The sequence below is a fragment of the Physeter macrocephalus genome, chromosome 8, assembly GCF_002837175.3.
Source record: "Physeter macrocephalus isolate SW-GA chromosome 8, ASM283717v5, whole genome shotgun sequence".
Taxonomy (NCBI): Eukaryota; Metazoa; Chordata; class Mammalia; order Artiodactyla; family Physeteridae; genus Physeter; species Physeter macrocephalus.
In genome coordinates, this window is record NC_041221.1 from 70,111,485 (window position 1) to 70,128,651 (window position 17,167).

A 17,167-nucleotide genomic window follows, 5' to 3' on the forward strand; every position below is an offset into this window, starting at 1 on the left:
CCGATGGTGGGAGAAACTCTGCTCTTCCTCCTACACCTCCTCTCAGAGAAGGTTTAGCTGCCAGTTATTCTACTTGGTTGGTTTTCATTTAGTTGAAAAAAACACTTGTCTTTCGGTGCTTATTTCACATTTTTCATGTTCCTTCTCCTTCCGTCTCTGGAGCAACAGCAAATCCTTCCTCCTGCCGTAACACAAAATAGTTCTCCTCAGCCTCAGACCCTGTGGACTCAGGTATTTCCCCTCTACGGTACTTAGCACAGCAGCTTCTCAACAAAGAGAGGATTCTCCTCATACGTCCTTCTTAGACCAACTTGTTTAGAAAATAATTTTTTTTCTGTACCCCTTTAAAGAAAAGCTTGAAAAGCCCAAGCTAGAAGGAAAATTACCAAGTGTTTACACACACCGCTCTGTGTTCCTTCAGGCACTGGCTTCAGGGTCCCCGAGAAGACCGTAATCTATGTGAGTAAATGATAGTTAACTCCTTTCTGCATTTCAGGCATTAAGTGACACCGCATGGCTTAGTCAGTACAGTAAGGACCGGAAATTAATTAGGTGCTGGACCACAACTCTACTCAAAGCCACTACAATCCTTCATACCTAACTCCGTTGTTGCGTTTGCCATGTTGTTTCATGGTTGTGCTTTTGTGTCTGTCTCCTGCGCTCTGGTAGAAGTGTCCTAAGGAAGATGACTGTGCATTCTGTTTTTTATCTTCAGCCCTTAGCACAATGTCTAGTTGTTAAAACAACTCTTGGTTGATAAAGCATGTATGAACAAAACCCATAGAAAATCATACAAGTCAATTATAATAGAGTGGCGGATACCAGCAGGACTGCAGGAGTAGGTAAGGGGAGCAAGGTAGTAGATTGTAGGTCTGGAAATCCGAGTTCTGGTCAGGATTCACGCACCAGAAACCTAGGCGGTTATCTTTGCAAACCTGGGCGGTTGACTTGGCTGGGCCTCTGTCTTCTGAAAAGCAGGAAATTAGACTACAGGTGATTCTATTTTGTGATTCTGTAATTCTGACTTGAGGATTTCAGCTAAGAAGTCCTAGAAACCGCTTCTGTAGACTACCAGTTAGGATTGAACTAGATCATTCAGATTGGTTGACACCAGAGTGTAAGACCCAGTCTTCTCCGGGGAGCCTTCTAGGACCGAGGATGAAAGAGGGAATGAAAATCGACTTTCCGGGACTTCATGTGCTTTACTGCTGTGAGCCCCTCTCACGGTTTGGAACAGTGGAAGGACCATGGGCTTTGGAGTTAGGAATCTTGAGCTTGATTCCTTTTGTACCTCCTGTGGAGCTGATAACTTTGGAGGGGTTAATCTTTCCCAGTGTGTTTGCCCATTGGTAAAATGGGAATACTACTGCTACCTGCCTGGGGGTCTACTCTCCGCACCAGAGGGGAAAGCTGGCACGGAATGTCAAGTTTTGTGGCATCCTGGAGATTTTCCTGTCTGACTTTAAGTGCAGGGACAATGAACGGTAAGGAGTATATACTCTGCCTGCTTTGTTCACCGTGGTCAGAAACTTTAGTTATGTTGCTGATGGAGACATGATGGTGCCGGGGGAATTTAATGTCTTCGGATAAGTAAACAACTTCAGGCATAGATCAGATCCCTAACTAAAGGTCAGAGACACATCTAGAATATTAAAGTGACAGGAAAATAGGTGATATGTGTGCAAAGTCAAATCGGTATATTCCCTGTGCTTCCCCAGTGTCATTGTTTCTAAATTAAGAAGTGCTATGTTTCGAAATACTGTAATATAATATTAGCTCTTTTTTTTCATCTGCAGACAATTGAATTTAATGCTTAACGTACACATCACAATTAAACGCCTGCTGTGTGGCGCTTTGTCGTTGGGACTGTGATGATACAGCCGGTGGTGTGTTTGTTGGCGGGAGGATGTTCATAGGCAAAGGAATTAACTTTCTTGAAGCTGAGTTGACAGACAAAAGCGAGATTGTGGTATCAAAGTGCTAATTTACATATTTCTCTCAGGCAGGAAGAAAGAAAATCAATTCTCTTAAGAGATGAAACTAGTGGTGCAGCTCTGTTTAGGTGAATGCCATTGTAGTTTGATCTACTAATGTATGTTAGGATGTTTCTGAAACACTTTTTGTATTGCTAATTGAAGTTTGTGATTCAAAGAATTAATTACAAAACTGAAGATGGAAAATGATATTGGTATCTAGTACAGCTTTCAGTTTAAATATGTTCTACTGATGTCGTTTTCAAAACATGGATGTTCATTGAGACAGTGAAATGCAATAAACAGCTAAATAGGTTGGGTAAATTAATGTGGCTCAGGAAATGGTTTGATAACAAATCTTGTTGACATGAACAATTCTTGCTTAGATTCTATCCATGCTCTCCGTTTGCCGCCCACTTCTTGTTCTCAAAAGGTTTTAAGATGACTTACAGTAACACATAACTCAGCAAGATGAAAAACTTAAAAATAGGTGCAGATAGACAAAAGAAAAGCAAGTATAGAGCAGAGTTTCTTAAGAGGGACATTATGGATGTTGTATGCTGGATAATTCTTTGCTGCTGGGGGCTGTCCTGGGCTTTGCAGAATGTTTAGTAGCACCCTTGGTCTCTAGCCAGTAGATCCCAGCACATGCCCTGCCCCCTTTATGTTGGACAAACCAAAAATGGTTCCAGACATTGCCAAACGTCCCCCAGGCAACAAGATTACCACTACTTGAGACAACTATAACAAAACACCGTAGAGTGGGTGCCTTATAAGCACAGTTTACCTCTCATAGTTCTGGAGGCTGGGAAGTCCAAGATCAAGCTGTTGGCAGATACAGTGTCTGGTGAGAGCCTGTTTCCTGGTTCGTAGCCAGATTTCTTTTCTAGCTATGTTCTCACGTGGTGGAAGGGGCAAAGGAGCTCTATGGGATTTCCCATTCATGATGGCTCTGCCCTCACGACCTAATCACCTCCCAGAGGTCTTACCTCCAAATACCATCATTTTGGGGGGTTAAGGGTCAACATATAAATTTGCGGTGGGGACACAAACATTCAGTCTAGCAGAGGGTAAGGTGAAATCCAGTGAGGTTGCTGCAGGTTACAACCAGATCCATGAAGTCTTGATGGAGACTGGACAGGCCACACTTGCTGGTGATGGACTGCAAGCTTTGTCCTATGATTTCAAGTGGCTGAATTAGAGGAACATGATTAGTTATATGGTTCATGGGCTTCCCAGGATAAAATAAGACCAGAACCCAGCAGAAGCAGAGCTGTTTCTAGTGCAGAGAACTGACAGCATTTTCTCCAAGGTTCTGTCTCTCCAGCTGGAATGAAGCTCTAGTGGACACGGATTTTTGTCTGTTCTGTCCACTGTTGTGCCCAGAGGAATACCTGGTTCCCAGCTGCTTAATAATTGTATAGAGATGAGTCTTGACAAGGAGGATACTGTTCAATATAGGCCCTTATGTTTATAGAACAGAGTGGCAGGACTTATAGAGGGCTGCTTCTTGCAATATCATTAAATGGAAACATGCATTCTGGGTGGCATAGGCCAATATGAATGTCAGCAAATTCAGTTAAATGGGCCCCAGTAAAATGTGGTCCAAGACTGTAGCTCTCTCAGTGTCTGACTCGATCTATAGTAAGATTTTAGGACGCTGGGGGAAGGGAGGTTGTATATTCTTCAGGCAGTGGTGAGAATGTTAAATATTTTCTCTTCTCTCTATTCTTTGAGTCACCGTAGAGAGAAGAATGCTGGAGAGGTACCACTGGGAAGGTCCAGGCAAATAAAGAGCCATGTGCTTTACGAGTCAACAGGCTAAGGCAAGGGGAGACTTGAGCTGTGATGACAGTTACCATCAACAGTATTACTTAGTGCTTGTATGTGCCAAGCCCTGTGTCAAGCCCTTTTCATCCAGCCTCCCTCTGCGTCCTCACCGCCTCTGAGGCCCGTACTTCAGAGAGGAGTTCAGTAACATGACAATGGGATTCTGTGCCTGAGAATTCAAATTGGGAGTAGGCTTCTCACCTCATCCATGCTGAGAACCCCATGATCAAGACCCAGGAGTCTGTGCTCTAGAGCACAGCACAAGAATTACAGCCTGAAATAATTTTATTTATTTATTTATTTTTATGTTTTAGTTATTTCTTGTTTTGGCCTGAAATAATTTTAAAGCAGTTCATTCAAACCAAGTTCTCATTTGAGCCATAAAGAAAAAAAAAAGACAACTCAGTAAAACTATAATCAGTTTAATTTCCTTGCAAACCGTTTATGATGAAGTACGCATACAGAGATGTTTCCGAATGAAGTAACTTCTACATGGGGATGTTAATTGCCACCACAGCTAATATTTATTACACACATACTGCATTCTATGTATTATTTTAAGCGCATATATGAATTCTTTTAAACTTCACAGCCACCTCAAGAGATAGGTAGTATTCTTACTGACATTTTGCAGATGAGGAAACAGGCATAGAAAGAGTTAAATGTCCTAATTAGGATAGGAAATGTTGGTATTCCTGGCCACTGAGGAATTAGTATGAAAACAATAATGACTGTCTTAACTATAGAACCCTATCAAATTTCAAAATGTTGTTTATAGGACTTGGTTTAAATGTAAATAAAATCCAATTTTGCAATAAACTCATTTCAGGTTGCCAATTTGATTCCTTTCTGGATGGAGGCAATAGAGCAATTAATTAAGATTACAAGCATAGTCTATGCAGCATTACAATTATTCATTTATTTTCATATCTTCGGTTTCTTAGAATATTTGAAATCAAGAAACAGAATAGTGAACAGTGTCTTCATAACCCTATGTTACTAGTCAATCTCTTTCTCTCTCTTTTTTAGCATAAAAAAGACTTTACTGTCACCCTATTATGTATGCGGTGATCCCTCTGAACTAATGAACTTTGGCCTTAGGGCACATGCATTCTGGATGGGTCTTTAAAATGCACGTGCCACACCTTGGAAAGAATAAGGAATTACTGAAAGGAGGAGCTGATAGACACAGTGATTATGCGAGTTAGGATAGATTTTAAAGGTCGAATAATTCATTATTTAGGAATCACTTTCAGAGGTAGCAGTGTTCAAAAATTAGCATATTAGTTTGTATATAGAAAAGATTCTTTGAAAAGATGCCATTTGCCCTAAGCTAAGGGTCTTTTTCATATATGAAGTGTTCAACGTTGTCAAAATGCTAGACTCCCTTTAGCATTTTTACCTTGAGTAACATTTAATATTATAAGCTGATTCTGTTTCTTTCCAGTAATCAAAGTCCTTTATTGCATATGTTTTTCTATTTTTTGTTTAATCTAAATACCAGAGATTTGCAATTTGTTCTCTCAACAAATATTTATAAGGTGCCTTTTAAGTAGAGCAGTGGACAAATGGTGGACAAAACAGAGTAGTATGTAATTTCATGTAACTTACATTCTAGTGGGAGAAGAAGGACAATAAACAAATATAAAAGGTCTAACATGTTTGTAGTGATAGATGCTAAGGAGAAAAATTGAAAAGGGAAAAAAGTGATGGGCCTACCCTTTGTAACCAAGCAGGACCCTATGGGACCTTCCCAGGACAGAATTCTCCCCCATATCCTCTGCTTTAGCTCCTCTCTGAAGTACCTAGATGATAGTACCTGATGTATATTTCCTGAGTTTTTCAGTTGCTAAAACCACCACCAAATGGAAGAAATTAACTGCTTGATGATCATGAGCTCGTAGCCCCCAGACCTTCTGGCACCTAAGGATTGATTACCATCAACCAGTCATGGGCTGATGACAAACCCTGGGATACCCCTCCCTCACTTTGCCTTTAAAAATGCTTTGCTGAAACCCTTCAGGGAGATTGGGTTTTTTGAGCACGAGCCACCCATTTTCCTTGCTTGGCCGTGCAATAAACCTTTCTCTGCTCCAAACGCCAATGTTTGTTTATTTTATTTGACTTCACTGTACATGGGGCACACAAACTTGTATTCAGTAACACTTTTACGTAGGGCCATTAGAGAAAGCCCCCCCTGAAAGAGTAAGCTTTTATTAGAGACCTTTAGGATGGGGTGAAACATGGTAGCTAATATCTGGAGTGTATCCCGGGTAGAGGAAGTAATCAGTGTAAAGGTCCTGGGTGGGGAGATGCCTGGGGCTTTTGAGGTCCAGCAACAGATGGAAGTGGAGTGAGTGGCGTAGTAGGAGCTGGGTTCAGAGAGATGGGGTTAGAGGTGGTAGGACTTTGTAGGGCATTGTCAAGACTTCGGATTTTGTTCAGGGTGAAGGGGAAGTCATGGGAGGACTCCAAGCAGAGGATCTGGAGCATCTGGCTTATGTTTTAGAAGGGTCACTGGCTGCTGTGCTGAGAGTAGGACGCAAGCAAAGAGATCTATTGGGAGGCTATTTCAAGAGAGATCCGGAAGGCAGAGACAGGAGTGGTAGCAGTAAAAGTGGTGAAGTGATTGGGTTCTGGATATATTTTAGAGGTTGAGTTAGGGGATTTTCTGATCAGCTATAGAATAAGAAAGACAAGTTTAGAATAAGTGTAAGGTTTGTGACTTGAGAAGCTAGACAAAAGGAGTTGCCATTTACTGAAGTTGGAAAAATCCCTTTAGTTTCCAAATAACAATGGTTATGTGAACATGTAAATAAGAGAACTTGTGTGCTTGGCCAGGAAAGCGTCTGGAGATAAGGCTGGAGAAAACTGTCAGTTAAGAAGGCTGCAAGTTCAGTGTTCATCGAAAGTTATGATATGCCTTTTTAGAAAGATGGATGAAACTGTGGGATATAGCCATAGAAGAAACACATGGTGCATGTTTGGAGACAGTGGTAGTGGTTGTGGTGGTGATGGCAGAGACGCTAAACAAAATAAGACCCAGTCTTGTAAATGATTTGGCTTTAATTCATATTCACTGATGGCAGAAGCCACAGTGTAATTGTGGTGGACTCTTCTGTTTTATACATCCTGATAGTTGTAAAACAGCAAACAATGGTTGGAGATGATCAATATAGAAGATAGATATAGATTTCTGGTGATTAACATTTCTGTAGGACTGGTAATTTTGGAAACTTTTCCCCAAGTCTGGATCAGACTTACAGTAGTTGTGTATGCCGTTTGTTCTCTAGGATGCTTACATGTTTCCTGTGATAATCTGCTAGCAAAATTATTACTGAAATGCAAATCAAAACTACAATGAGGTATCATCTCATACCAGTCAGAATGGCCATCATCAAAATGTCTATAAATAATAAATGCTGTAGGGGGTGTGGAGGAAAGGGAACCCTCCTACACTGTCGGTGGGGATGTAAGTCAGTGTAGCCACTATAGGGACCAGTATGGAGCTTCCTTAAAAAAACAGAAATAGAGTTATCATGATCCAGCATTCCCACTCCTGGGCATATATACGGAAAAGACAAAAACTCTAATTTGAAAAGATACACGCACCCCAGTGTCCACAGCAGCACTGTTTACTATAGCCAAGACATGGAAGCAACCTAAGTGTCCATTGACGGATGAATGGATAAAGAATGTGTGGTATATATACAATGGAATAGTGTTACTGAGCCATAAAAAAGAATGAAATAATGCCATTTGCTGCAACATGGATGGACCTAGAGATTATCATACTACGTGAAGTAAGTCAGATAAAGGCAATTATCATATGATATCACTTATATATGGAATCTAAAAAAATGATACAAATGAAGTTACTTACAAAACAGAAACAGATTCACTGACATAGAAAACAAACTTACCAAAGGGGAAAGGAGGTAGGAGGGATAAATTAGGAATTTGGGATTAACAAATACACACTACTATATATAAAATAGGTAAACAACAAGGACATACTGTATAGCACAGGGAACTATATTCAATATCTTGTAATAACATAATGGGACAGAATCGGATAAAGAGTGTGTGTATATATACGTGTGTGTATATATGTATGTGTGTGTGTGTGTGTGTGTGTGTGTGTGCGCGTTTAACTGAATCACTTTGTTATACCTGAAACATTGTAAATCAACTATACTTTAATTTAAAAAAAACAAAAAACAACTGCTAGCAAGAGAGGTTGCTTACCTGTAAGAGGTAAGTTTGGTCCCTGTCTGTCTGACTTCCAAATTCAGTAATATGCAAATGCACCTTTTCAAACTGTTTTGTGGCTATTGGAACTAAAAGCGGTTAAGAAAACTAAAGGTAGGTAGTTTTGAGGAAAGCTAGTCTACCACGAATCAATGCTTGTCATCAGCGAATGAAGTACAGAAAATGTGTTTCAGTCCAGGATACTTTGTGGCTAGCAGCATGCTAGGTGAGTAGGTGACAAGGGACTAGGGTCTGGCTCTCCAGGAGTCCACTGACTGCTTGGTGAGGGAAATTAGAAGTGTTTAGAGCAAGTATGACAAATGCAAGCTTAGATGCCCTTGTACATGAGTGAAAGTTGTAAAGACAACCTCTGTCTTTAGTTGAATTCCTTGTAGTGTGGAGACTTTGGAAGTTTGGAAAGGTTGGAAAACATTAAACTGAAATCATTCAGAGGGCAGTGTCCAAAGTGATATGTTGACTGTCTGCCTTAAGCTCCAGGGTCTGATGAAATGTTTTTAACGGGATCATGAGTGTTTGAATCAGGACAAAAAATGAAAAATAAATTGCAAGGCTGTAGTGGACCATTTTGAGAAGCTCTGACTAACTGTAGAAAGAAAAGTAGAGCGACTGACAACACAGCAAATTTGGAAAAATGATATATTTAGAGAGAGCGCTGTTGAGAGTGTGAATTTGATGTGAGGAAGAAAATGGGATCCTGGAACATGGCACAATGCTTATGGGTTTTTCTGCTTATATTGTGTTGGGAACGTTTGCAGCCCTCACTGTTCACTGCCTCGATTTTGCCAGATTTAAAACAATACTCCTCTCTTGGGGTTGTGATTCTGATTAAAAAACTCTGAAAAAAAAAAAAACAGCTCTGGCTTATGGACTAATAGCTTATGACTCTATACGTGATGAAATGGATTTTCTTTTTTATTTGCCTACACTTTCTCCTTGATTTCCTTCTCTTTCTTCTACACTTGTTTCATGTCTTTTTTGGCTTTGTTGGAAATATGTAAGGAGATCACATAATTCCTCCTTAGGAATGATCTTCTTTCCTCTGCTTATTTTTTTCAGCCCCTGGCAATATAACAAACTTCCCCAGAGAAATGAATTATAATTCCACAAGCTGAAAAGTTTAACTTCAGGTGAAAAATAAGTAGAAGAAGTCGATGAACCTTAAACAATAAATATTTGTATTTAATGCAGCTGCCACTAGTAATTAAGAGAAAATGACTAACTGAAATGGACCCTAACTCACTTGGTTATTCTGAGGGGTTCTTGGTGCATTTATGCGAGTAGTAGTGATTATGGAGCATTTTGTTGAATGTCTATGACACATTGCCACCTTGTGGCTGCATGTTTTTCTTTCACTGTAAAAGCAAATTTTTAATATTAAGTCTACATATTTTATTTTTTCCCTAGTATTTATACTTCCCTTGATAACAAAAGATTTGAGACATCTTAGAAGAATACATTTAATACAGGGCAGGAGAATTTAAGACAGTGTCCTTGTTATTTGAAGAGGCGGGCCAAAGTATTGAGGGGTAAAAATCCACAATGTCTGCAACTAACTCTCAGTATAGGGATGGTAGGGCAAAGAGAAAGGGGGAGAGAGAGAGGGAGAAGGGGCAAAAGCCATGGGTAGAAGTTAACAATTCACCACTGGTCAGGGGAATATGGTTTTTATTGTACTAATCTTACAACTTTTCTGTTGTTTCAAATTTCCTTAAAATTTCCCCAAAATATTGGCAGAAAAAAAGAAAAAAAAACTGGGGTAAGGGCATAAAATAGAGCTAAGAAGGAGGCCAAATTAACCTCTGCGCTGTGTAATGGACTGACTGCATTTGGACCCCTGGCTGGGTTCTGCGTTTTCTAGTAGCTGATGTGTTACTGTCCAGGGTGCCCTTGCTACATTTCATTGTCGGTAAGGTTTAATGGCAAAGTGTCTAACACTAGACAGAAATTCGCTCTTGGAGGCCGTTCTAAGTAGGACACTGATGTAATGAACAGCAGCCCTAACAAATACTTCCAAAAGTACAATCTGCAATTCCTTTCCCCTGCTGATCAGGGCAGATCCTGGAGTGGATGCACCTCTAGTTTCTTGAGGACCTCTCACTAAACTACTAAGTGGCAATGAAATACAGTAAAATACTGACTGGCAATGAATTTCAGATGGTACTGATTGACAAGTGCTTGAAATCCAGCTGTTCTGTGTTACTAATGAATACAGCTGAGCTTGGGGGAGAGTTGACATCATGTAACAGCTGAGTGAGCATAGTCTATTTCATTTCAACTGGCTTGAGAGGAGTTACTCATAGGCAAGGTCAAATTTCTTTTTGTGCCATGGTTTTGAATATACTGCATGGCATAGACAGACACATAGATGACTTCATCCCTGAATTTCTTTTTCCTGTAAATACACCCATGAGAGTCTTAATCTGAAAAAATTCTGACAGGTATAAGCAGATGACCTTCTCTCTACCCAGGAAAACAAAACAAATCTCAGTGAAGCATTCCTAAAAATGCCTGGCTTTGAGCAGTGTTACCCAACTCTTGTTTGTTTTTAAATTTCTACGAAGTTGGCTCTTTTCTGTGGCAGTTGGAATATCCGTGAAGATTTTTTGTACTTCATTTTTGTTCTTAATAACTATCTGGGTATATGCATGTGCACATTAATATTTTTGTCTTTAGTAACTATCTAGACACATACACATGCATATATACTTACTTGAAGGAGAACATTTTAAAACATAGGGCCCTATTCAGGTATGAGAGGTTTTCTTCTGAAAGCAGGACAGATCTTGAAATAAGTGTTGTGACACAAGGGATTCTTTTGTAGAAAGCTGTCTTTTGAAGTGACTTTGGTTTCTATGACTCTTGTGACAGGTTTTCTTTTAAAAAGCTATGAAGTGATATCAGGACGTATTGATTTCCATTAAGGGCCGTGGTGCTTAGAAAGTACCCTTCCCTACGTATATTTGTGAGCACCACAGTCTTGTGAATTTTCTTTTGTGAACAACTAAAGTGATCTATGGATTCTCTGTAGAATCTATAGAGTGATATTCTTCATTTTTTTAGGAGGATCATGGCCCACAGAAAGGTATCTTTTACACAATGACTCTGGATACACACACATACATGTATAACTTAACCATTTCATGAAATGATTCTTTTCCTTCCTTCATTGGACTCTGATCATTTCTGTTCTGCTGGTCACCATCTACTAAACTTGATTTCATGACCCACTAATATGCCATGACCCACTAATTCGCTTGCAAAACACTGCAATGGAGGTTTTGCAACAAGCCAGATACTCTTTCAGATGGAAGACTCAACAGTGGAACCCTGAAGTCTCTAAACCAGCCAAATTCAAAACAGTGTTAGGAGAGACGGATTTAGAGAAGGAAAAGAGGGAGGAAAGTATGCCTGGTGGGGAGGGGTGCAGTGTCTTTCGTTCTGGTTGAGAGCATCCCCAGGAAGTGATGCCGCTGTCCTTCTCTCTGCAGCTTGACCACATACTATCCCCTCCGCCCATGCCATTTCGGAAATGCAGCAACCCAGACGTGGCTTCTGGCCCTGGAAAGTCGCTGAAGTTTAAAAGACAGCTGAGTGAGGATGGAAGACAGCTGCGGCGAGGAAGCCTGGGGGGTGCTCTGACTGGTGAGTTGCATGGGTGACTCGTTTAAGAGAGGGGGTTACATTTATACAGTACAGTTGGCCCTCTGTATCCACGGTTCCACATCCACAGAGTCAACCAACTACAGATGGAAAATATTAAAAAAAAAAAAAAATTCCAGAAAGTTCCCTAAAGCAAAACTTGAATTTGCCATCTGCTGGCAACTATCTACACAGCATTTACATTGTATTAGGTATTATGAGTAATCTAAAGATGACATAAAGTATCCGGGAGTATATGCATAGTTGATAAACACATACAGTGCCATTTTATATAAGGGACTTGAACATCTGTGAGAGTCCTGAACCCAATCCCTGTGGATAGGTGGGGACAACTGTAGCGTGTCCCCGGTGACAGTGGAGTTCCCTGTGTGAAAATCAGCCCCTTAGAATGTACCTGCCCCTCCACAGACCATTTGGTACAACCTAATCCAATTCAGAGAGCCATTAAATTGAGGATTATATTAGTAAACTTTACTGAAGTATAATTTACATAAAATAAAATGTATCCATTCTAAGTGTACCTGTGGATGGGTTTTAGCGAATTTACACACCAGTGTAATTACCACCAAAGTCAGGATATAATATGTTCCCTTGCCCCTTCTTTGGGCCCAGGCAACCCAGAGCTGCTTTTCGTCACTATAGATTAGATTTCTCTTAAGAATTTTATACTAATGGAATCATACATTGCATGCTTTTTTGTGTCTGGCTTCTTTCGCTCAGTATGTTTTTAAGATGCATCTATGTTGTTAGGTGTATCAGTAGTGTATGTTGAACCTCATAAGAAACCGCCAAACTGTTTCCAAAATGGTACCATTTTACATTCCCACCAGCAACAGGTGAGTGAACTAATTGCTCTGCATCCTTGCCCATCTGTGGTATTGCCAGTTTTTTTTAAATTCTAGCCATTTAAATGGGTTAGTAGTCGTATCACTTTCTGGTTTTAATTTGTATTTTCTTGATGACTAAATGATGTCAAACATCTTTTCATGTGCTCATTGGACATTCATATTTCTCCTTTTGTGAAGTGCTTATTTAAATTTTTCACCCATTTTTTCCTTTCACCCGTTTTTTTTTTTTTTTTTAGAATCAATGTTTTTTTTTAATTAATTAATTAATTTTATTTTTATGGCTGTGTTGGGTCTTCATTTCTGTGCGAGGGCTTTCTCTAGTTGTGGCAAGCGGGGGCCACTCTTCATCGCGGTGCACGGGCCTCTCACTATCGTGGCCTCTCTTGTTGCGGAGCACAGGCTCCAGACGCGCAGGCTCAGTAATTGTGGCTCACGGGCCCAGTTGCTCTGCGGCATGTGGGATCTTCCCAGACCAGGGCTCGAACCCGTGTCCCCTGCATTGGCAGGCAGATTCTCAACCACTGTGCCACCAGGGAAGCCCTTTTCACCCATTTTAAAATTGTGTTGTTACAATGTAATTAATTAAAAAATTAAAATCCAGAAAATCTACAAATAACTTTTATTGGCTTGAAAGATAGCCAAATTAAAATAACTTAAAGCATGTTTTAAAAAAAAAATAATTTCCCATATAAATTTTCATGTTATTATACTTAATTTTAAATCACTAAAGGTTAGATTTCTATTTTTCATTCTGAGAGCTTTTTCCTCTATATATAAATATTTTAAAGAAACTTTATTGTCTTTTAACAATAAAGTTTTCTCTACGTATGACAGTCTTGTCTGCCAGTTCATAAATGACCTGGAAAACAAGTTGAATTCTTCAGTTTTTTGGAGAATTATGGATTTTGACTTTTTGGAGATGAAATTTCTGGGAGCAGAAATGCTTCTGTACCATGATCAGCAGAGTCTAGAACATGTGACCCACTGTGGCACACTGCTGAGGTATAGGGTGAAGCTGACTTCAGGCCAAGGGGAAAAAATTCATTAAAAAATTGCTGCACTTCATTAAAATTAGGGCAAATGTTCACACTTGAGTTTTACTGATGTTCTTTTAATGCTTTTTAGGACATTTTTCTTTGCTTTCATTTCTATAAATGCAGAATATTTGCTTTTTTAAGTAGGAGATCCTAAAGATTTAGTCTAACCCTTAGTTTTTTAGCAGGGGAGATTAAATCTTAACGGTTAAAAGGCTCACCCCTAACTTACTAATTTCACTTAGGGAATTTACTTACTTTGGTTAAACTATTTTTGACCAGTAGGAGGGGGTGAGTAATGGTTGCTCCAATTTTTGCTAAATCAGTTTACTTTAAAATAATGCAAAAGTATAGCTCTTGATGCAGGTATATGACCAGAAACATGAAATTTGGCCTTTACCTTTAAAAAAAAAAAAAACCAAAAAAAGCTGAACTTGATTCCCATTTCAAAATCTCAACAGCTCTAGCAATTCTAGCTAAACTTTTGCAATTTAGCTTGATATAAAATTATTTTCGGTAATTAATTTTTGGTCAGATAATTTTCAAAAATGTTTAATAGTCCTTAGGAGAGCTTTTAAAAAAGATCTCTTGAACATCAGCCTGTTTTAAAAAACAGTAGCTTGAAAGTGATTTTGGAATATGAAGAAAACATTCTTAGTTGGTCTTCTACATAGCTGAGGATTCAATGAAGTAACACATACAAAGCAGTTGGCCCAATAGTGGTGGCTATTAGAATTGTCTGCATAACAAATTGAATTTAGGATTTTTGCAGTTTATGGGTAACTTGGTCTTGTGAATATCAATTTGAAACCCTTATCAATTGAGTTTCTGCTTTGTGTCAGGCACTGTGCTAGTATCAGGTATTAGAGCAGAGAGAAGAAAGCATCATTTCTGATCATTAAGAAACATGGTTTCCAGTAGTTCTAGGCAACTGTAAATAATCACATATGATCTTCCCTTGGAATAGACCTTGTTGCTAAACTTATGTCAAACTGGTTTTGACATCATAAGTTTGTGCCTGATAGTTTCTGTAACTTAAAGACCAGCTGCCTTCCTATGGTTTAACTTTGTTTTATTCCAAGGTTTGTTTTCCTTTAGCAGTTTTCTCCTGTTTTCTTTGAAACAAAGACTATGTGAAGGCTTAATTTATATTTTGAAAATTTTGCCACCCAATTAGCCTTTATAAGTTTCACTAAACTCTTAGGTCTTTGAGAGGAAGGTCTGTGACCTTTTCATCTATTCATCCCTAATGACATGACAGCTGACACGAAGACTTTACTATGTGGCAGGCACAGCTTTTAGGGAATTACATTTATTGACTTATTTAATCCTTACAACATCTCTGTGCACTTATGAGGGAGGCACTCTTATACCCATTTTACAGATGAGAACACTGAGGCACAGACAGGTTGAGTAAATTGCACAAGATCACGATGCTCAGAAACAGCAGAGCCAAGATTTGAACCCAGGTGTTGTGGCTCCACAGTCTGTACTTGTGGCCACTACACTGTGCCTAGCACAGCTGGTACCCAATAGGTTTTCAATATATTCCAGCGGGATTAGTTGGAGTAATTTTTTTTTTCAATTAATTGGAAAATTTGTGCTCAGTTAATATCTGGGGCTGACTCAATCTGTATGGATCCTGGTCCATTAATTACAAAAGTAAATTAAAACTAGACAATTAAGACGTATTAAAAACTTTAAAATTTACATATTCCTTAATCCAGCCATTCTGTTCCTCAGATTTCATCACAAGGAAGTAGTCGTGAATATGTGTAGAGAATTAACTTTAGTTATGTTTAGAGCAGCACCACTTATAGTAATTAAAATCGCATATTATCTAAAATCTAGATATCTGGCAAAAGAATACTGGTGAAACATAATATGTCATACACATAAAGTGGAAAACAATTATAAACATTAAATCATGTTGTGAAAAAATACATTTTAACATTGAAAAACTCACAATATATTTTTAATGTGAAATCTCATTGTTGAATGGGCTTATCTTTTCATAGGACTTAATATAATTGTAATTAAATAATTATATATTTAATGAGAGGAAGGAAAACAATTCCTGTCTACTAAAGAGTTTTCTCAAACTGAGATTATGGTTGACTTGGTCCCCTTTATTATTGGGCAAGTGAAGATTGCTACATGGCCCTTTTTATACCCTGCAATTCAATCCATGAGTTACTTTTGCCACTGAGTTTTTTTGTGGTATTAGGTGGTGTGCCAGTTGACAACAATAATGCTACATAACCACAAAGTTTCACTATCAGACAACAATACATATTCCCTTCTTTCTCCTGTGGCTGCAGGTCACCTGGGTTTTGGGTTATTTAGCCTGGGCTCTGCTGTGATTGGTTCTAGGATGTAGTCTGGGTCTAGATCTGCTCCACGTGTCTCTCTTCTTCCTTGAGCCAGAAGCTACCCAAGGTATTATGTTCTCCTGGTAAGAGACAGGAGCAAGCGCGTGCACGTCCACCTGCACAGGCGGGTTTCAAGCCTCTGCTGGCACCATGTCTGCTAACTTTCCATTGGCCAAAGCAAGTCACATGGCCAAGCCCAGCATCAACGGGCAGAGGCATGCTCCACCCACCATGATACCTTGGCAAAGACGCAGATCTATAACATTCCTGGGGGGAAGCGAAGAATTGGCACCAATAATTCAGTCTGACATAGTTAGCTTTTGTCTCTCTTTAAAAAACAGTCTTATAGAGTTAAAATATTTACATTTACCAATTTTTCAATTAAGAAAGTAATATGTGTTCAATGTGGACAGTTTAGAAAATACAGAGCACCGTAAAGGAAAAAGCCATAAGCCCATAATTCTACCATGCAGAAACCCTTGATGGAACTTTTGACATTTTCTTCCTCAACTAAAATTTTGAATGACTAAGAGTATTAGATCAGAGGAAAAAACAAGCAGTACCTTTTACTCAGGGCTGGCATTTAAACAACAGACCTGGTGTTCACCATGCCTGTCCCTGCCTGGATTTTTTTTTTCTTTTTTGAAGCTGATGATGTTTTATATCTTCATGGCCCGCAGTTTGCTAAATAGGCACCCAGAAGCATCGTGTAAACATTGACTGAGCTTTGGAGCCCCCTGATGAGTAATAGAAGCATTATTCAAATCATACGGATTCTTAAATCTGGGCATGACTAAGTGGTAATGTGCCTGACAGTTCACAGCAAGGAAGCTGCAGAATGAAGGGCAGAACCTCAGGATCTTGACTCGTGGCTTCTTGATATGCAAATGATTGCCCTAGGAGATATGGGGATAGATGTATATGTATATGTATATGTGAATATATGTATATGTATAGCTGATTGACTTTGTTATAAAGCAGAAACTAACACACCATTGTAAAGCAATTATACTCCAATAAAGATGTTAAAAAAACAAAAAAGATTGCCCTGAATCCTAATCCTGCTGCATTCCACAGCTGTGATGTTTGTGTGTTGCAGTCCTAACACGAAGAAAATGAAGGAAGACTTCTTTTTCTTATGCGGAGAATTGTGTTTTACAAAACATATTTGGGTTGTT

The 17,167-nt window shown here is 39.2% G+C and overlaps 1 protein-coding gene across 3 annotated transcripts in view; it reads left to right on the forward strand.

Moving 5' to 3' along the window:
• Nucleotides 1–17,167, forward strand: part of MAST4 (microtubule associated serine/threonine kinase family member 4) — a 599,104-nt gene that overhangs the window by 174,865 nt on the left and 407,072 nt on the right. For all 3 annotated transcript variants that reach the window (XM_055086603.1, XM_055086600.1, XM_055086601.1), the window contains exon 2: nucleotides 11,564–11,717. In XM_055086603.1, the coding sequence (XP_054942578.1) occupies nucleotides 11,564–11,717 (154 nt within the window). The remainder of the gene's footprint in view (nucleotides 1–11,563; nucleotides 11,718–17,167) is intronic.